General features: G+C 34.1%; 4 protein-coding genes and 1 pseudogene across 7 annotated transcripts; 3 read left to right on the top strand and 2 right to left on the bottom strand.

Moving 5' to 3' along the window:
- The first annotated feature begins 459 nt into the window (after window positions 1-459).
- LOC110622002 (glutathione S-transferase L3) lies at window positions 460-6,312 on the top strand. 2 transcript variants are annotated; one of them, XM_021766333.2, is made up of 10 exons: window positions 471-684; window positions 772-858; window positions 949-1,009; window positions 1,090-1,176; window positions 3,712-3,810; window positions 3,924-4,026; window positions 4,111-4,187; window positions 4,342-4,449; window positions 5,885-5,965; window positions 6,067-6,312. In XM_021766333.2, the coding sequence occupies exons 1-10, from the start codon at window positions 680-682 to the stop codon at window positions 6,073-6,075; spliced, it is 717 nt and encodes a 238-aa protein (XP_021622025.1). In that variant the 5' UTR covers window positions 471-679; the 3' UTR covers window positions 6,076-6,312. The 2 variants fall into 2 exon arrangements, with proteins under 2 accessions (XP_021622027.1, XP_021622025.1); XM_021766335.2 differs by lacking the exon at window positions 3,712-3,810 and having other exon boundaries at window positions 460-684.
- A 943-nt stretch (window positions 6,313-7,255) lies between these two features.
- Window positions 7,256-10,369, bottom strand: LOC110623557 (probable serine/threonine-protein kinase PBL7). Of its 2 annotated transcripts, XM_043959960.1 has the most exons (6): window positions 10,222-10,369; window positions 9,966-10,079; window positions 9,136-9,326; window positions 8,717-8,906; window positions 8,237-8,628; window positions 7,256-8,037 (listed from the first exon to the last, which is right to left on the bottom strand). In XM_043959960.1, exons 2-6 carry the CDS (start codon window positions 10,072-10,074, stop codon window positions 7,765-7,767), a joined length of 1,155 nt encoding a protein of 384 aa, XP_043815895.1. In that variant the 5' UTR covers window positions 10,075-10,079; window positions 10,222-10,369; the 3' UTR covers window positions 7,256-7,764. The 2 variants fall into 2 exon arrangements, with proteins under 2 accessions (XP_043815895.1, XP_021624237.2); XM_021768545.2 differs by having other exon boundaries at window positions 9,966-10,237.
- A 1,450-nt stretch (window positions 10,370-11,819) lies between these two features.
- On the bottom strand, window positions 11,820-13,069 carry LOC110623218 (annotated as a pseudogene).
- A 2,291-nt stretch (window positions 13,070-15,360) lies between these two features.
- LOC110623699 (thioredoxin-like protein AAED1, chloroplastic) lies at window positions 15,361-18,487 on the top strand. 2 transcript variants are annotated; one of them, XM_021768717.2, is made up of 9 exons: window positions 15,365-15,616; window positions 15,719-15,863; window positions 15,946-15,991; window positions 16,285-16,344; window positions 16,688-16,724; window positions 16,915-16,994; window positions 17,474-17,565; window positions 17,778-17,838; window positions 18,243-18,487. In XM_021768717.2, exons 1-9 carry the CDS (start codon window positions 15,424-15,426, stop codon window positions 18,300-18,302), a joined length of 774 nt encoding a protein of 257 aa, XP_021624409.2. In that variant the 5' UTR covers window positions 15,365-15,423; the 3' UTR covers window positions 18,303-18,487. The 2 variants fall into 2 exon arrangements, with proteins under 2 accessions (XP_043815388.1, XP_021624409.2); XM_043959453.1 differs by lacking the exon at window positions 16,688-16,724 and having other exon boundaries at window positions 15,361-15,616; window positions 16,285-16,354.
- A 695-nt stretch (window positions 18,488-19,182) lies between these two features.
- On the top strand, window positions 19,183-20,894 carry LOC110621864 (DNA topoisomerase 6 subunit A). The gene has a single exon (XM_021766137.2). The coding sequence runs from the start codon at window positions 19,447-19,449 to the stop codon at window positions 20,725-20,727; it is 1,281 nt and encodes a 426-aa protein (XP_021621829.1). The 5' UTR covers window positions 19,183-19,446; the 3' UTR covers window positions 20,728-20,894.
- The last annotated feature ends 224 nt before the right edge of the window (window positions 20,895-21,118 follow it).

Here is a 21,118-nt window from a genome sequence, read left to right as displayed (position 1 = left end):
GTTTATAGTTCTTGAACCTTTTAGTGATTTTAGTTTTTGGTGATTTCTTTGCTAAGTTCTAGTTTGTTTTTTAACTAGTTTTTTGCTAGCTTTGTAGTTACTGAAAGTAAGTGTTAGATAATTTGCTCCAGATTCATCCAGAGAAGAGGCAATGTTAATAGTTAAGCTAACTATATCTGATCAAGTTAAAGTTTTTGAGCAGGGTCTTAGGATTTTTACATTCTGGGTCTTTTTTCCTCTATGGATATTTTGCCCTGTTAGGGCTATAAAAAAAAATTCTCATTAATGAAATCATATCTTTAATAAGAAATAAAATTTAACGCATAATGTATTCTTTCCTTTTTAATTTAGTCTTTTTCTTAATTTTCTTTTCTGCTAAATACAGCCTAAAGATTCTATTTATAGCCTCTGGAGTCTTCTTGCAGTTGACATCACATCAAACAGATCAAACCTAGCACTCTGATCTGCAAATCGATAAACAAAACTAATCCAATTCTTTCTCATCAGAAAAAAAAATAAAAATAAAAAAAAATTAAAAATAAAAAAAAACTCATCCAATTCTCATAATGATATCGTCACTGCTGAGCTAAATTTGATTATGTTCAGTACTATATAATTACCCCTCCCGCATTGCACATAGCCGCATTTCAGTCTCAAATCATTGCTCATCAAAGCAACAATGGCGTAAGAATCTCTCATTTTTCTCTCGCAATTTCCCCCCTCCTCTGGATTTCTCTCTAATCTCTCTCTTCCTTCATGTGGAAATTTAAGTTTATTAGATAAGAGCGTGCCAGAGCAATTGCCTCCAGTGTTGGATGCCACTGCAGAGCAACCTCCCCTCTTCGACGGAACCACAAGGTGATCGTCTTTTTTCCTTTTCTTTCTTAGCTTAATTGAAAATCGCATGGAATGATGCAAATGATGATTTGATTCGGAAATTGCTTGAAGGCTGTACACCGCATACACATGTCCATTTGCACAGCGTGTGTGGATCACCAGGAACTATAAGGTTGCTTAATCGCTTCTCTACTTTGATTCCTCTTTTCCTCCTCCAACTACTTTTAATTTGTGATTTTGAGAGACGTGCAGGGATTACAAGACAAGATCCACCTTGTTCCTTTAAACCTTCAAAATAGGCCTTCTTGGTATGGGGAGAAAGTTTATTCTGTCAATAAGGTTGGTGCATATCATGCATTTTCTTTTTGTCTTCTTTTCAATTGCAGAACCTGAAATTCTATTTGAAGTATTTAAAATTAAAGAAAACTGCCGAATTCTTCTTTGTTATGCTCTTTGGCTCTTGGGATGCACAAAGCCACCTACTCTGCTTTGGAATGCAATTATTGTGAAAGGACGGATCCTCTTTTATTTTTGGATACCCAGAGAAAGCAAATTTCTAATTTTTTTTTTATTTAAGGAAGTAGTACTTGAATTTAGGTGAAATTGTCGATTCCATCAAACTATGTTGATCATCTAGAACCTTCCAGTTCATTTTCAGAAGCAATACAAACATGCCCTAGAAGATATTGTCTTGGAATTTTTCATTGTTTTTGGACTTGAAAAGCTTTTCTATCAGTTTAAAATTTTTCACTATTTCAGTGAATAATATATTGTTCTTCAACTTTCTATTTATATTAATTAGGGTAAACTGTAATTTAGTCCCTCTGATTTACTGAAATGTAACCTTTTGTCTCTCTGTTTTAAAAAATCTTCAATTTAGTCACTGTGATTTTTAAAAACTATGACATTAGTCCCTCCCGTTAGATTTTCAGTTAAATCACCGTTAATTTTAGTTAAAAAGACTAAAATACCCATTCTTTCTCCTTCTTCTTCTCCTTCTTCTTCTTCTTCTTCTTCTCTTTTCCGATCTCCTTCTTCTTCTTCTTCTTCCCGATCTTCTTCTTCCCGATAAGCATGGTGTAAATAAGCAAGGCCTTGTGCTGCTTCCAGGATGATTCGGTACCTCACTTCCCATTCCAAGCAACCTCCACTTCTTTCATGGAGGAGACTGCCTAGGCTTCCATTTGGCATATAATTGTACATAAGCAATCTTGTGTTTCGATTCCAACAGCAACCCAAGAATCTGACAATGTTCTTGTGTCGGATAGAACCTAGGGTTTTTACTTCAGTGGAGAAGGAATCCCGAACTCCCCTAATGTCTAACCTGTCATTTTGAGAGTCTTTCTCTGCAGCCATTGTTGTTGGCCACAGCTTCTTAACTGCAATGACTTCTCCATTTTCTAGTTCTGCACGATACACTATTCCTGAACATCCCTTCCCAATTACATTGGCTTCCACTAGGCATTTCAGAACTTGTTCTACTGAAAAATTTAGCTTCTGAAATGGGGTGAAGTGCCAAGGCCATGAATCCCCTCCCATCTCGGATTCGCAATCATCTCTCATCAGTTTCCGAGCTCTGAAAACTGCAATTGCTCCAAAAATTGCCATTGCTATAGTTAAGGTGATAAGCAATGCAATGACAAGTTTAAGTCTATGTGATCTCTTCAATTTATTGTTATTTGACATGTTCATCGATGTGGCTTTTCTAAGGAAACATGAGTCTCGACCCTTAGAACACAGTCCCTGGTTTCCTGCCATTTCTGTTTCTGATAACTGTTGGAAAAGCTTGTTGTCGGGAAGATAGCCTGTGAAATTATTGTGAGAGATGTTTAGAGAAACAAGATTTTCGAGTCTTGCAAGTGCCATCAGATCTCCTTCCAGTTCATTGTGTGAGAGATCAAGAATGGATAATTTGTTCAGAGCAGAAATCTAGGGTGGAATCGTCCCCGTGAGTGCATTCCAACTCAAATTCAAAGAAGATAAAGAGCTAGGCAGAGTGCCTCGAAGGGTATTGTTGCTTAAGTTCAGCATCTGCAGCTCATTGCAATTGCCAATTTCTGCTGGCAGCGTTCCACCAATATGGTTTTCAGACAAGTCGAGGAAACTGAGGTTTTTCAGGAGCCCGATTTCTTTTGGAATTTCTCCATTGATTCTGTTATTAACAAGCCGAAGACGAATAAGAGAGACACAGTTTCCCACCTCAGGAGGAATCGAATCAGAAATGTCGTTAGCAATTAAGAGAAGCTTTGTCAGGTTCTGAAGCTGAAACAGGCTTGGAGGTAAGCTACCAGTGAGTGCATTTTGTGACAAATCTAACGCTTCAAATCCCCAAACCTCTCTCTCTCTCTCTCTCTCTCTAAACTGATTCTTATCTTAAAACTCAACCCAGCACAGCTTCCTTTGCAAATAAGCAAGAACAAGAGAGAGAAACCAACAAAAACAAGAAAGATTAAAGATTTTCAACCACTCCACCATCTTCACCTCAGGGTTCTGTTCTTGCTTCATCTTTTTGGTAGGAGAAGAAGAAGAAGAAGAAGGAGATCGGGAAGGAGAAGAAGAAGCAGAAGGAGAAGGAGATGGGGAAGGAGAAGAAGAAGAGGAGGAAGAGGAAGGAGAGAGAATGGGTATTTTAGTCTTTTTAACTAAAATTAACGGTGATTTAACTGAAAATCTAACGGGAGGGACTAATGTCATAGTTTTTAAAAATTACAGTGACTAAATTGAAGATTTTTTAAAACAGAGGGACAAAAGGTTACATTTCACTAAACCAGAGGGACTAAATTATAGTTTACTCTATTAATTATATTACCATTGACGAGAATACAAAACTGTTTTAGTTTTCTTCGTTGATATTGAAATATTCCTGGTTTATAGGTGCCAGCTTTGGAACACAATGGAAAAATCATTGGGGAGAGTCTTGATTTAATTAAATACATTGATAGCAACTTTGAAGGGCCATCTCTTCTTCCTGATGTAAGATGTGCAGAATTCTGTTTGCATTCATCATCCATGATGAAAGGCCATGTCTGTTTCTGCCTATCTTTGTGTGTGGAGTTGGGCTAAAGTAATGCTCTAAATTGCTGTAGGACCCTGCTAAAAAGGAGCTCGCTGAAGAGTTATTTTCCTATACCGATAAATTTAACACAACTGTGTTCACATCATTTAAGGGAGATGTAGCAAAAGAATCTGGTCAGTTCTGGAACTTGCTATGGTTATATGGATGACATATTCTATAAAATCTGCTAAGTGAAGTCATTTAACTTGCATTTGTAGGTCCTGCTTTCGATTACTTGGAAAATGCTCTTCATAAATTTGATGATGGCCCATTCTTGCTTGGCCAATTCAGTTTGGTAAGATGTATTCTCAGTTTTGTGTTGATATTTCTCCCCATCTAACAATACATACGGATCTTTTATTTTGCGACTGAAGTAATGTTGTAATTAAATTCATAGCACATAATTTGAGTGGGCTTCCTTTAACATAGGATAATTGTGTGTTCTTCAGGTGGATATAGCCTATATACCATTTGTTGAAAGGTTCCAAATCTTCTTGTCGGAGGTATTCAAATATGATACCACTGCAGGCAGGCCTAAACTTGCAGCTTGGATTGAGGTATGATCTATTAACTCGGCTTCATTCTGTTTAGGAGATTTCTTTCCCCTCTTCAATTGTTGCTACAATTTAGAGTAACAACACCTTGAAATCTCTTCTTATGGAGGCCAACTTTATATTAATTTGCTCTCCTTTCATATTTCCATTTTTCTCCCCTTTTGAGCTCCCACCAGCCCATCCCCTCCAACCCTATCTTTTGTAGTTATATATATATATATATAGAGAGAGAGAGAGAGAGAGATAGACACACAACTAAAATCCTCTACTTTTAAAGATAAACAAATTTATAATTAGGAGAATGTAAGTCTGTCTATGACCCTCAATTAAAAAAAAAATAGATATATTATAAGGCAATAAAACGAATATATAAGAACAATGATAACAATAATAACTTTATGGAGTTAAGATTTTATTGTGTTAACAAAATAATAATATTAATAATAATAATAATAATAATATCATTATTTTTATTATTAACAGTGCACATCTCTGGAATACTCTAGAAATAGAAAATGTTAAAAGTAAAGAGATAAAAAGCGGAAAAAAATTTTAAATCACTATTACTTATTTCATATTCATGTCAATGGTCAGTTAAAACGGGAAAATAAAAGAACCATTTAATTATATATGGAGTAGTGACTCTAGTTCTTACTCTTTTATTAGTGATTGTTTTTGGCTTTGAATATAATTAAAAATAAATTTTGCTACAAGACTGAAAATGAATTCCTCTCTAATTGCTTGTTGCTCTATATTGAAAATGAAATTGCATAAAAATTTACCACATTCGTTCGAAAATGATTTTTGGGAATTAAAAGAGCATGTTTTGATGTGTTATGCATAATAGTCAAAAGTAAATTGCCATACAGTGTTTAATATCATGTTATTTGATGCTGAGAAATTGTTAGAATTTAGTCAGATTATTTTGGATTTAATTTTTTATTTTTCAAGGTTCTAATGTTTCTTTAGTGTTTTTATACAAAGTTCTTTTCACTTGATATTTTGAGTCATGGATTCGGTGTATTTGTTTTAACTATTTAAAATTAGTTAAATATATAATTTATAAAAAAATATTGCAAATTGGTTATTGTATAATAAAAGTGCATTTTATAAATTTTATTAATTATAGTGGTTATATAATGGTTTAAATCTCGGCACCCCTTGTTACTTAATCCTACGTCAGACACTTTTACCTGATAAGTGTTCTAGACCTCTTCCTTGTTTAAGTTTCATTGGTGCTGATTATCGTCTTGGCATCATCTAATTGTCCTGAGCTTATGTACAGTCATTTGCAGCTGCACAACTGGAACATTGGAACAAATTTTGAGTACTACTTAATTCTAATATCAAACAAGGATTTTTGTAAAAGAGTAGGTGGTAGTTGTTGGCAAGAGAATTTGTTGGTTGTTAACTTTTCTCTTCACAAAATAATGTGCAGGAGATGAACAAGATTGGGGCTTACAAGCAGACAAAAACAGATCCTAAACAGCTTGTTGAATTTTACAAGAAGCGAATTCTGGTGAGCCATCAGACATCATCTTAATAAGAACACCACGTTTGTATAATTTGCTTTAAAAATCAGATGAAAGAATCGACTTCTTCCATGTGTTATCCTTGCAGGGTCAGTAACGGCCTTTCTGGTGGTGGTTTTACATATAAGACCGAGCAAGAGACTTGTTGTCTCCTAGGAAATGTCTCTTTGGTTGAATGAATAATGTTGAGGATAGATATGCGCGTTTGCTGATATTTGAACTATTAAGTTTGGTCTCGGTTGTAAGGATATAACTTGTGATATTACTGTGTTAGTGCATAAATAAAGATGAAAACTATCTAGTTACCGTATATATGTTACTTTTTTTTCCCCAAGTTTCAGTCTTTTTGATTAATATTCCGTGTTCTTTGTTAAATATTCTTTCAAGGGTGAGGTCATGAGAAAATATAGCCTTTTTTTTTTTTTTCCCAATTGTGTATGTAGAATTAAAAAAAAAAAGTGAATTATATCCCGTTAATCCAAGTACATGATTTAGGGTATGACCTTGACATCTCCTGATTATGGATCAGGACTTGAGCAAGTCGTAAAAACTTGATTCAAGTTTTTAATTAATTTCATTTATTTTCGCATATATATTTTAAGTAGTTTAATATTTTTAAAAGTTGTGTAAAAAAATTGAGTTTCTTTCAATATATATGTATATATATATATATATATATTTATCTAACGTTATAATCTTTATTTTCCAATGAGGTTAGAAGAAAAGTACATCTGCGCCAATTTCTGTTCAAAGTAGTTACCTCTCTCCTCTTCCCTCTGTTCATCATCGTCCTCTGGAGAAGCAAATGTAAAGTATCATAGTCAAACGTTAAAGTATCATAGTTTCAACACTTGTCTTTATTTCCTTTTGTTCAAAGCTGAATGTAGAATTACTTTTCCTTCTCCGAGTTATCATATTTCGACACTGCTTAACGTGTGTTTTCTTCTCAACATTTCATGTATGTATATTTATGCCAGCTTAAGATTTATGTATCTTTAAGCTCGAGACAACCTGAACCACCTTTCCCTAGTAGGACAAATGGCTCTGCAGCCATATTCAGCTTTAGATTCATTGTCGAGTTTTAATAACTTGGTGTTTAAATGGCTTAGCTGTAATGCAATCGGTGGAAACTCAAGCCATGTTCGTTGGTCATCCTCCATAAAAAGGGAAAGCAAATGACAGGAGAACAGCTGGTAAGCGTAAAAATGGGCAATTCTATCTCAGAGCTGCGAGCATCATGACAGATATTGCATTACAATCGTTTGCATAAAAAGATGGAATTCAAAACCTCCAAGCTCGGTAATCTATATATCCATTTAAACATCCATTTGCATCTCAGTGGAGTTGCATCTCTTTCACAGGTTGAATAAAAAGAATTATGCAACTTCCAGCACTTTTTTACCTTTCTCCCCTAAAGAACTTCCAGCACTATGAAGCCTCGCACCCAGCATTAGTAAAGAACAAGGATTTGAAAGCTACATGGGTTGCTGGGCATATGTGTATGATTACAACTAACTACTATGGTTTAACACACATCTGCCAATACATGAAAACACCATGTCTCTGGAATGACACACAAAATTTGATGTGAAGGCACAAATAGGATGTGGCTGATGCAAAAAACTCTGATCTTGTGATCAATATAGACTCAATAGAAAGCTATAACTTGTACGCTATCTGCCTAAGCATCAGTATCTCCTTTTCAAGCACAAGGAATCTAAGCCATCAGCAATCAGCAGCGTAACAATCTTAATCCCCTTAGTTTGATCTTTCTCAGATCCAGCCACTACTGACCTTTTGCTGTCCTCTTTGTTCTAGGAGTCCCAGGGACCCAGCGAGGAGATTGGACCGTCTGTACATCTGGGTCATATTTCTGTGAAGCAAGGTAAGTCAATGCTGTGACCACATCAGTTATAACTGGTCTCATATTAGGCTGCTCCTGAACACACATTGCTGCAATAGCAAGAGCTTGGTATAAACCCCTTGAAGGATATTGACCTCGAAGCATTGGATCAGCTATCTGGCAGAACTTTTGTCGGTCTTTGAACAAGGGTCTTGCCTGCAATTAAATTAAAGATCACATCAGCGTATAAGCAAGTCATTAACAATCTCATTTTCCTTTTCGTTTATACTGTTCCAAAGAGTAATATATTGATTTGTGAATTATACAAGCAAAGACCACAACAAAAACAACAAGGATTCTGAAACTTACATATCAAGAGTAATATGAAAACTTTAACAAAGGGAGGGTTTCTTACCCATGCTACAAGATTCTGCTCCCCTGTAGCTTTTGAACTGTCAATTGCCCTCCTGCCGGTAATGATTTCTAGAAGAACCACCCCAAAGCTATAAACATCTGATTTAAGGGTCAGCTGACCTGTCATTGCATATTCTGGAGCACAGTATCCATAGGTGCCCATGATCCTAGTGGATACGTGGGTATTATCTCCAACAGGTCCAAGTTTAGCCAAGCCAAAATCAGATAGCTTAGGATGATAGCCCTTGCCAAGCAAAATGTTGGAGCATTTTAAATCTCGGTATATAACTGGGGGATCAGCTTTATCATGTAAATACTCCAATCCCTTTGCTGCACCTGCTGCTATTTTCATTCTTGTGTTCCAATCAAGTGGTTTCACACCTGGTGAAATCTCTGCAAAAGAAGCAAGTAAGACTGACGGCCTGAAGAGAAGAAATAGGAACAAATAGTAAAGCACACGAAGTTAATTCGATGTATATACCATGTAAATGGTCTTCCAAAGATCCTAGAGGCATGTACTCATAAACCAGAAGCCTTTGATCTCCATCAGCACAATAACCAATTAGATTAACAAGGTTAGGGTGGTGAAGTAGACTTAACATCAAAACTTCAACTAGAAATTCCCTGTTCCCTTGCAGACCATTACGATTAAGCTGTTTGATAGCTACAACCTGAAACAAACACAATAAGGATCAACTTTCATTGCCTACTTGCATCACATACATGCTAGAAATCACAAGAAAGGTTTTTATTTCGCAGAATTATACAGTTGAAATTGACCCCCAGAAAATTCATCATTAAAAGAAAACTATAAAATTGGAAGAGCAAACAAGGAGTTAAATAGGCTGCTCACAGTTTACTATATCCTATAGAAAGCTATTAATCACAAATTTGACTAACCTGATTAGTGCTTTCTAAATGCCCTTTGTAGACCCTTCCAAAACCTCCCTCACCCAATAAACATTCTGCTCTAAAATTATTAGCTGCGGTTGCCAATTCGCGGAATGTAAATGTCCGTGCTGTGGTGTTATTTGACCCTCCATGTTTAGAAGCCTCTTTAACACTTAAAACGGAATTTCCCTCCAAGTTCTCTGCACACAAATATATGGGGGAAAAGTTTATTGATGATGAAAAATATTTGCCAGAGTTCTAGAGCTGTTTTTTTTTTTTTTGTAAATGAAGCTCCCATAGAGAAACAAACCTCAATTATTGACATCTAACAAGCAAATAACAACCAATAACTGAGTTTGATTTTTGTGATGAAGCAAAGAAAACAGAACCTTTAAGCACTACCATCCATGTCCAGCAAACATGCTTAAGAATAACCAATTTCTCATATTAGGAATTGACATCTTACATATGATCTATTATCATGTTTCAGAATCACCTCCATATGAGGTGCTATAAAGGATTTTGCTCAAAACTAATTAACATAAGCAAAAAAAAAAAAAAAACGATTAAGCATCATCCATTGAAACATAAAACAAGATTCCGATTACTAAAACAAGTATATTATCCATCACAACGAGCTAAAATCATGTAATTTTTTGAGATAGAAACACTACAATTCTCAAATAAACTAGGAATAAAGCAATTCAATGCCTAAATATTTCTTAAAAAGGATCATAGAAAACTATTCACAACAAACCCAGATAAGGAAACAGCAAAGATCCTTAGTCCTAAAGCGATTCCGTGAAAAGTGTGAAAACTGTTTGTGAATAAATAGAAACCTGAAGTGGGTTTGATCTGATCAAGTGACTTCTCGTTGATGATCATCAATTTCTTCTTCTTCTTTGAGTTGTTGGCTCTTGAAATCCCGGAACAGGGAATCCATCCCATCACTCCTAGATTAGCACCAGTGAAACAATTTATGAAAAGAAAGAGAATTTGAAGAATCAAAGTGGTAGTTGTTGGTGATATATAATGGCCGAAGAACAGATAAGTTAAAATTGGGAAAAGAAGAAAGCAATCAAAGAATCAACCAACCATCTCTATTCCTGTCCTCCCTTCAATGCCTTCTTTTTCTTTTCATTTCAATTTCTTTCAAAATTTGGTGATTGGCTGACGCGGTCTTTTTTGCCCACCCGTCAGAAGAAGAACGGTGTCGTTTTAATGTGATAATCCTTTGTGGGTTCGTTAATTTCTGTTGACGAGATCCAACCACTGTATCCCTACATTATTTGAGGTCAACAAGGAGATTGACCTGCACAGTAGACATTTCCTAACACGTGCTTTTTTCTCACCTATATGTAAAATATACTAAATTATTTTTTTTTTAGTGCAAGAATTAGATGATTAAAAAGACATATCGTAATTGACACTTGATATTTATAATACGGTGTTAGGACAGAAGCTAAGTTGGGTTAACGTGGGAAGTACATCATCACCCTGAAACTAATTACGACAAAACAAATAAAAAAAAAGACAATTTTAAATGCCCAAATCCCACGTCCTACAAGACGTGCAAGGCAAAGCCATGCATCATTATAGTGTCTACCTTTTTTAAATAACATCCCAAAACAATTTGATGACGAGAGATCCAGAGCCCTCCAGATGTGAACACTGGCTGCTGTTCGGTCTAATGGGTTTTCTGTTGATTTAAAATTGATTCCGTTAGATTTATCGGTATTAATTTTGAAAAAAAAAATCTATAAAATAAAAAAAATAGAGATTTCATTGAAAATCTTCTAATACTCATTTTAGATCATTAAATTAAAATAAAGGGAAAATAAAAATAAATGAAATAACAAACGTTTTCATAAAATTCTCGAGTGCCTTTGTTTTGAAGATTCTTAGAATATATGAATTTGATGATAAAAATTAATTTCTCTTGGATATTAATTCTTAGAGACAATAATTTTTATTCGGCGGTTCCTCCTGAATATATCAAAAACGAGAGTCCCTACTTTCAAAAAAAACTTTCTGTTTAAAGGAGAGTCAATTTGTAGAAGCTTGAGAGAGAAGACGATGGGGTAATGCAATAGATATGTCAGCGCAACTGACAGATGTATTAGATTATCGCATGAAAATCGATTGACTTTTTCTAATTTTGTCAGGTTATGCCTTGATTTTCATTGAAATCGACGATTTTTATATTTATTTACCGTGTGTGGTATAAACACCGAACAAATCGCCCTGCTAACTCTTTTTTCAGTTTGGTAAGTGAAAAAATTAGTTCGTCTCTTTTAAATCATGCATACACATGCCATGATCTCAGGGGTGATTGCTTTTTCCATGTTATATTCCTAGCATTAAAGCTTTCAAAACTACAATTTCTCTTCACATATGGACAATTATAATCTAAGCTTCTAGAAAGAGGATTACTCAAACCATATATGAAGCACTTTTGCCCAATTTATACTCCACCAATGTAGAATTTAACGTACTTTTTATGTCAAAAATCAGACAATGAATACTAATTTGGACATAAGTGAATGGTGTAACATCAAATATTTCAGTTTGCTTTCATAGCATATTAATAAAATAGACCAGATCTACCTCTGCCCATAAAATGTACTACTTAACAAAAGCTATTAAAATTTGCTCAACCAAATCTAAAGGTTGTGACGGCTGCAGGTACAATTTCAAGCACTGCATAAATGGAGAAGAAGTTCATGTCTTCAAAACATCATATTAAACCTTGAATTTATATAAAATAAGAAAATCAGAAAATAATATACATCCTAAACAAGTTATTGAGTATCAACCTGGGATATGGATTTACCTTCACAGCCTTCTGCCCGTATTTTCTCCACCGAAAGCCATCGCCCACATTCTCAGTTTTGCACCGCTGGAGAGGGCTCTTGTGCTTGTGAACCTTCTCCTGATATGCTTGCTTCATTTGATTGACTATCACTTTTCCTGAAAGAGTATCAATAAAATCATAATAATGAAGATCATCATTCAAGAAATATTAACAGCATTCAGTGTTAACTGCTGAACAACATGGTGAACGTAGAGAGGAGAGGACCACAGATTCTCCAACCATCTTAATGCCTAATTTCCTACCTCCTTTTAATTTTAGGCTCATTATCATCTCCCTCCAATCCCTTTGTTCCTTTATCACACTCCCTGCTAAGCCCACAAGGGTTATCAGAAGTTACAACACCAGCGTTAATAGATACAATTGCAGCAGGATCTGAGCTTCAACTCATAACCTTCACTTCTTCCCTTCAGGTGATTATTCCATAATGGGGTGCTCATATCTTGACCATTGCCATCGGATGCAATTCCTAGCCTTTGCGTTCCTGATGAGTTGTGTTTAGGAGGCTGAGGCTGACTGTTCACCCTTTAGACAATTTCTTCAATCTGCCCATCCAATGATCTTTCAACCTTCTTTTCACTGGACAACTTGGTTGTGTGCATATTTGTAGTAACTCCACGGGTACTCGGTTCCTTTTACTGAGAGGTTTCAGTTGTCCGATCTGTTTGTGCAGGAGATGGAATATTCTGGTGAAAATCTGAGGTAATTTGGGTTGTAAAATTGTGTTTGTCTTGGTTTTTATGTTGAGGTTGAGCCTCAACCAATGCTAGTGTTTGTTGTTGATGACTCTTCATCAAGATTTCCCTGGTCAGAAGAAACTATTCTTGCATTTTAGAGTGTCAAAAGCAATCTAGACTTTCCATAGCAGGAAAGGAGAAAAAGAAGATGATCATAAAAAGAACTCAAGTTACAGTAGAGAATAATATGACTACTAACCATGTTCGCCATAAGAGGAACAATTGTCTTTGATACAAGCTTGGCTTGTGGCTTATATATGACGGTGGGTTTACCATCTGATTTTGAAACTTTATCTGATGAATTGAAAAGTGCTGTTCCAGAGAGATCAGCCCAAAATTATCAACAAAATATTAAAAATATTTAGAGAGAAAGTTGTCTGTGCTATCAACTTTGAATTGAAATAGCCAATGGCGTTTAATATCGGTAAGAAGCTAGCAAGCCGACAGGCAATGGGGTTTCTTTCAGGTTAGGGGACAGAAAGTGGAACCATCTTCTTGATTTCCATCCAAATGCAAATAACTAATATAGTTAAGGAAGCATTTCCAGTCCCACCTTTTTTTCATTCTTAACTCAATAATCATTAACCTTTTAAGTCTTAAACACCATCATTGTTGCCTGATAGGATCTAAAACATAATTTCTAGAACTCAAGAAAATTTCTCACTTCTAGTGCCCAAAAGCAAACTTTGAGAGAAAATTCTGCAATAATTTCCTGCCTAACTCTAACCCAAAAGGCATTACCCAGCAGAGTCATTTAGCTTCCTAAGATACAAATTGTTCAGCAGCACCAGAACTGGAAATTTTTGTTGAAGCCTTAAATTCCCCCGGCCAATAAATTCATTTGAAATCAAGACATTATCCAGGTCCAGGGCTTTTTACCAATTTAGGGGTGGAAAATTTTTAATTTATATTTTTGGGCTGAAAGAAAAATATTTGTGAATTTAGGGTTGGGTGCCATGTGGCATCCGCCAGGATCTGGCATCAGATCTGACACCAGACATTATTTATTTTATTTTATTTTTTAAATTGTGGCTAATTATTAATATATTATAATAAAATATTTATATTATATTAATTTAAAAATATTATATTTTTATAATAATAATTTTTTTATAATTTTAATATTATAATATTTAATAGATTTTATTATTAATTTTTAAATAAAAAATTATTAATATTATATAATTTTAAAGTTTAATTTTGTTATAATTAGATATATAAAAATAATTCTGATTAGATGTATAAAAATAATTTATTGTATATTTATATAGTGATAAATTTTTTTATTATTTTAATAAATTAATATATTAATACTGTGATTAAATAGTACGAGTAATCTTGTATATGTTTAATCACATGATAATATTATTTAATAATTCTCAAAGTACTAAGACAAGTTAAAAATAGTTATTACATTTTATAAAAAATATTTTTAATATACAAGAGTTTAATAATAAAAGATTGCACATAAAAAATATTTATAATTATAATATTATCGTATACAAGAGGACTTTATTAAATTTTTTATAATATATATTTATCCAATAATAATTTTTTTTATTATTTTAATATATTAATACAGTAATTCTATAATTAAATAGTACCAGTAATTTTATACACATAATGTTATTTTATAACTCTGCAAAGTACTAAAATCAATTATAAATAGTTATTATATTTTATAAAAATATTTTTAATATATAAAAATACTATAAAAGTTAATAATAAAGACATAAAAATATTTAGAATTATAATATTATTCTGCTATTAAATTTATACAAAATTATTTAATTGAATTAATTACTTAATTTATTTATTTTTTTAATAAATTATAAACAATTCATATAAAATATTTAAAATTATTATATTATCTTACTATTAAATAGAGAATATTAAATTTTTTATAATTTATTAAAAAGAAATAAATTAATTAATTAATTTAATTGGAGAATAAATTAATTAAATTTATTACCTTCATATACACCAACAGCAATTCAATAAAAAGTAAATTTAATTTTTATAATTTTAAATATTCATATTAATTAGTTTATTTATTTATTTTTATTAATTATTTAAATTTCAATATAATTTAATTTTATAATTCTAAATAACCGTGCAATAAACAATATATTTAATTTTTATAATTTTAAATATTTATATTAATTAATTAATTAATTAATTTATCTATTTATTTATTAATTATTTAATTTAATACTCTTATATATATATATATATATTTAATAACAATAAATAAATTTATAATTAATATTATTTAATTATTAAATTAATATAATATAAATATTTTATTATAATATATTAATAAGTAAAAAATAATAAAAATTAAATTACAACTTAAGTCGCGCCATACCATAATTTAATAAAAAAAAAATATTTAACACCATTTAGAGTGACACCAAATCTTAACACTTAATAAATAGACACCAAATAATCTTTTCAAGTGCAGTCCACCACTCTAATTCCAAATTTCTAAATTGTCAAAAAGTCCCAGCTCCACGCCTCAAAATGCTATAAAGCATTGCCAAAAAAGAAAATAGTATGCTTTTCATAGCTGCCACGTGTAATTTCGCATTCCACAAAAGCAACCAACGGTCAGGAAGCCCAGCCCACCCCGCCATAGCCAGCTCTCAAAATGCAGCTTTTGATTCCTTTTAACCGATCAAGCTTCCCATGGCGATTTCTCAGTCCGCTGCTTTCTCGCCTAAAATACCCCAACTCAGCTTCACCAGTAGTCTTCAGACGCCTCTGTTTCTCGCTGCATCAACGACAACAAGCCACCGCCACCGCCACCTTCACACATCAATAAAACTATTTCCAAAGCGTCAAGGCCACATCGCCTGCTCCGCAATCTCGGGATCTAGCGGCAAGTTTTCTCAGTATTACTTGAACTAGGAAATTATTTTGCTAACCTGATTGCTGAATAGCTGAACTTGATTTTATATTTAAATGTTTGATGTGTGAATAGGAACTAAATCTTCGGGTTTGGTGAGTGAGAACACTGCGAACCTGTTGGACACTGCGAAGGTGTTCGATTTGGATGGAAATGGAATCCCAATTTCTGATTTATGGAAAGATAGGAAAGCTGTTGTCGCGTTTGCACGTCATTTTGGGTAATAATAATCATAATTTAAATCGAATTATGCTTTCACTTATTTCAGGTAAATCGATCTTATATCTTCAGTTGGTCTTCAGATGTGTCTTTTGTAGGAAACGCGCTGATTATCTTGCTGCCAAGAAGGTAATCACTAATCACATGCAAAGAATTGTTTGTTATCTTCTCTTGGGGAGGTTAAAGTAGCAAAATTTTAGTGTTTTGATAGCGCCCAAAATGCATATTATATTAATTGTGTTTCGATCGAGCTGTATGGTCGATTAACTTTCTGTGTGCTTGATTAGGAATCATTGATCTGTGGAAAATGAGAATATGTTTCGTTGTCCATCCTTAACTAGTTGCAGTAATATGACAGATTAGAGATACTTAGTTTTCAAGATACTCATGAACTTCATATTATTAATCTGATCTGTTGATAGGACATAATGGATGCATCTGGAGTGGCACTTGTGTTGATTGGACCTGGCAGCGTTGATCAGGTATGTCTTGGTAAGGCAGATTGATGACTCTTTTTGCATAATTGTTGGAGTCTATGCGAGTATTTTATCAGTGCGTGCTTGTACTTGTATTGGGTTTCTTTATTCTTTTTCTTGTGAAATCTCTAGAGTAAGGATCATGGAGTTTGGTTGCATTTAATGAAATGTTGTCCAACTCTTTTTTAAAAAAAAAAAAAAAAAAGAAAGGACATTGGTTCACCAGAGCAATTTATCGCAGTATTGATAGTGAACTTATGGTTGCTTTACATATCTTATTATTTCTTCTGTCATTTTTTCCGTCAAAATTTCTTAGAACATCATATAGATTGAATGAAACTTGATGCAGGCAAAAACATTCTTTGAGCAAACTAATTTCAAAGGAGGTACGTTTATCGTTGACTACAGAAATTGATTAAGTTATGAACTTTTGGATACTTTACATTTTAGATTCATCACAAACTATGCATGAGTCAGGTAAATTGCAAAAGGGATTTTCCCTTGAGCAAATAAGGAGGTTGGCTTTCTTCTTACTGTTATTGACAAAATCTTCTCTTTTTCCCCCCTTTTCTCCAGAAGTTTATGCAGATCCTGATCACTCATCATATGAGGCACTGAAATTTGTTTCTGGGGTTTTCTCCACATTTACACCTAAAGTATGTAAGCTGTTACATTTTGTATGCACTGTGTAGGGTGTACTTTCATTTTCAAGTACCCACCAAGCATAAATTACTCACATCACATTAACTAACTTGGGGCAAAACTCCATGCAGCTCTTTTACCACACTTGGCCAATTTTCATCTCAATTGGCACACATGTTACTCACAGTAGACACCTCACAGCACTTTGCTGCACGCCTAAACTAAAGGAGATCTTTCTTTATAAGCTTCATTCGCAAAAACCAAGTCCAATTAAAATTGGACAATTTTTACAAATTCTACTTGGTTAATACCAAATTTACTACTTTTCTGTTTCTTTTATTTTAATAATTTCCTTTTTCCCATTCTAAATTACTTCTTATTGCTAATTCTATATGGACTTGGACGTAACATATGTAGATGGAATAAATGCAAAATTTTAGGAACTCTGTAATTTCAATGGAGTTTTCCTTTCATTCAATTCTGAACCATGTAGGCAGGTCTTCAGATAATACAATTGTACATGGAAGGTTATCGACAAGACTGGAAACTTTCATTTGAAAAGGACACTGTGTCCAGAGGTGGTTGGTATGTGAATCATCTTATTACAAATCCATATTGAGAGGTTCATGAGAAGTCACCTTGTGAAATTGGGTTTTGTTTTGAACATGAGATTGTACAATTGCCATGTGGAAAATTGTTATCATACAAATGTCTTCTAAATAGGATCTTTGCAGTGCTCTCCTCGTGTATATATGTTAAAAGTTCTTCTAATAGAAATGAATTTGATTGTTTCTCAGGCAGCAAGGTGGAATTATAGTTGCCGGTCCTGGTAAAACAAATATATCATACATCCATAAGGTTAGGGCCCTTCTCTTCTATTCTCAACCAGATATATAGTAGTTCAGAAAGAAGAAATGTATTGGCTTAATGTCTCTTGATTCATAAACAAGAAATGTGGACAGCTTGATTTGCTGTACACGTGGCAATAGGGAAAGCGTAAAACAAAAATTCATTAATGTTAGATCATTTACAGAAGGTTGTGGACATGCATATGGTAAAAGATGTAAATGCTTGGTAAATATTTGAAACCGTGGCAATTTCCCTTGACAATCGATGTGCGCTGTTTTTTGTTTTTAGGATAAAAAACAAAATTCTTGCAAACTGAATCAAATTTAAAGCTTATTCCAAATGACTTGCAAAATATTGGTTTTTTTTCCCTTGGCATTGTTCTATTATAATTTAAGTTTCTTTATTTTGATCAGGACAAAGAAGCAGGAGATGATCCCGATATTGAAGACATAATGAAAATTTGTTGCTCTTGAAGAAAATGGTCCATCCTTTTGCTTCTTCTTGTGCAATAACCAATGTAGTGTTGGATTTAAGATTTAGAATAAATGATCAGGTTATATCTAGTTGCTTCTTGCTTATCAAGGTTTAGGAATGGGGCCTTCAAGACAATGAGCAATGATTCTTTATTTAGTTATTTCAAATGATTTAGCCACGTCAACTTGATCGAGTTGCTTAGGCCATCTATCTTGATTAGCCAAGAGACATGGTGTGCTTGATCCGGGCATAGTGTCCACTATCCATTATGTAATATTATGTAATGCAGGTTAAAGTATAGTAAAAAAAATTGAAAAAAAAAAAACAAAAATAACAAAACAAAAACTTGATTGAAATATAAAAGCACACCCTGGAATGACAACAGATTGGATATTCAAATATCTGATACGATCGAATTTTAATAAAATGGATTTAGATAGTTATAATTGAATTCGAGACAGATTTAGATTTAAAAAATAATAAAATAGGTTTAGATAATTATAATTGAATTCGAAACAGATTTGGATTTAAAAAAAAATATTCACTAAATTTGAATTAGATTCAGATTTTCAAATTATATATACGGTATTCACTATTTTAATTAGTTTATATAAATAATTAATTTAATATAAAAAATATATTTTATTATAATATTTATAACTTTTTTATATTTTTATTTAAAAATTAAATTTTAAATATTTTTTAAAAATATTAAATTTTTAATTGAAAATTATTAATAAAAAATATTTTTTATATAAATTTAAATTTTATTTAAATAATAATAATTAAATTTAAATAATTTAAATTAATTTTTAATCAAATTTAAGTTCCATCAATTTCAAGATTCAAATGGATTTGATTCGGACCACAGAATCCCCTTGGTTTCAGTTCGTTTAAATTTTGGTAAATGTAATGGTGATTCATGTTTACAAAATCTCTGGTGAGCTCTTATTTTTATATATTTGTTTTAAACAGCTGAGCTCTTATTTTAAGCCTGAGCGGCACCCAAGGGGGGCGAATAAAACGCTTTCGTTTTGGACGTCTGAGACTATCGTGTCAATTGCTTTGCTTCCAACCAGCCCTAGTATAAAGGATTAGGAAGTAGCCGGTGTTCCATTTCCCGCCTCTTCCCTAGCTCCGCAAATGGCCGAAACCACCAAGACCAAGAAACGCCGCCGAGCCGATCCGGATTCCTACTCCTCCGACCAACCCCAACTCCCTTTCAAGAACCGCCTGAAGCCCGATTCAGTAATCCTTGAATCTCTACACTCCCTCTTAAAGTCCACTTTCTCGGCCTCCACTTCCTCCAAGCCCTTAACACTGTCTGACCTCTCCCTCTCCTCTGCTTGCCGCGAGGTCACCGACCTATCTCTCTCCTCCGTCCAATCCGCCATCGAATCCTTAGTTCTCTCCCTTACCCACTCCATCCTCTCCGGCCAGGGCTTCTCCTTCAACGTCCCTTCACGCGCCGCAACGAACCAGCTGTATGTCCCAGAACTCGACCGCATCGTGCTGAAAGACAAAAATACCCTCCGTCCCTTTGCCAACATTTCCTCCGTACGCAAATCAACCATCACCGCCAAAATCCTCTCTCTAGTCCACCAACTTTGCCTCAAGAGCATCCACGTCACAAAGCGAGACCTCTTCTATACCGACGTCAAGCTCTTCCAAGACCAGACGCAATCTGACGCCGTTCTCGATGATGTTTCGTGTATGCTCGGCTGCACTAGATCTTCTCTCAACGTGATCGCTGCGGAAAAAGGGGTGGTGGTCGGGAGATTGATTTTTAGCGACAATGGGGATATGATTGATTGTACTAAAATGGGTATGGGAGGGAAAGCGATTCCCCCCAATATTGATAGAGTTGGAGATATGCAAAGTGATGCATTGTTCATACTGTTGGTGGAAAAGGATGCTGCTTATATTAGGCTGGCGGAGGATAGATTCTATAATCGGTTTCCTTGTATTATTGTCACCGCAAAGGGACAACCAGATGTAGCAACCAGATTGTTCTTGAGGAAGATGAAGATGGAACTGAAATTGCCGGTTCTTGCATTGGTGGATAGTGATCCTTATGGGTTGAAGATTTTGTCAGTGTATGGATGTGGTTCCAAGAATATGTCATATGATAGTGCAAATTTGACCACTCCAGATATCAAGTGGCTGGGGATTAGGCCAAGCGATCTCGATAAATATAAGATACCGGAGCAATGCAGGTTGCCAATGACTGAGCAGGATATTAAGACGGGCAAGGATCTGTTGGAGGAGGATTTTGTGAAGAAAAATCCAGGATGGGTTGAGGAGTTGAGCTTGATGGTGAAGACCAAGCAGAAGGCTGAGATTCAGGCTTTGAGCTCGTTTGGCTTTCAGTACTTGTCTGAAGTTTATTTGCCATTGAAGCTGCAGCAGCAGGATTGGCTTTGAGAGAGCATATGAAGCTTGAGCTTGAGCTTGAGCTTGTGCACATCCTGTAATGTATTTCTTGTTTGCAACTGTTTCAAGGACTAGGAAATCGTTTAGTGATCCTTCAAGGTTCATGTACTTCATCATCATTTGCGATTGCTAAACAAAGTTTAAATTGTTCACCTGCATATCTAATTCCTACCATGATTACTACTTCATTGATCCTGTCCATGGAAGTATTGAGGTTTTTTTGGGGGCACTTGAATACCGAAATTATTTGGGTAATTTTAAAGCGACTATCCTTTTGTCCTTGATACTTGTGCTTTGGCGCATTGGAGAAAATGAATTCATGTCTTCTAGGAAGTAGATGAGTTAACACATTGAGGGTGAACAACAGGAAGTAGATTATTAT

The sequence above is a fragment of the Manihot esculenta genome, chromosome 9 (assembly GCF_001659605.2).
Source record: "Manihot esculenta cultivar AM560-2 chromosome 9, M.esculenta_v8, whole genome shotgun sequence".
NCBI classification, from domain to species: domain Eukaryota; kingdom Viridiplantae; phylum Streptophyta; class Magnoliopsida; order Malpighiales; family Euphorbiaceae; genus Manihot; species Manihot esculenta.
Note: the sequence above shows the minus strand (reverse complement) of the source record. Positions and strands in the feature narration are given on the sequence as shown.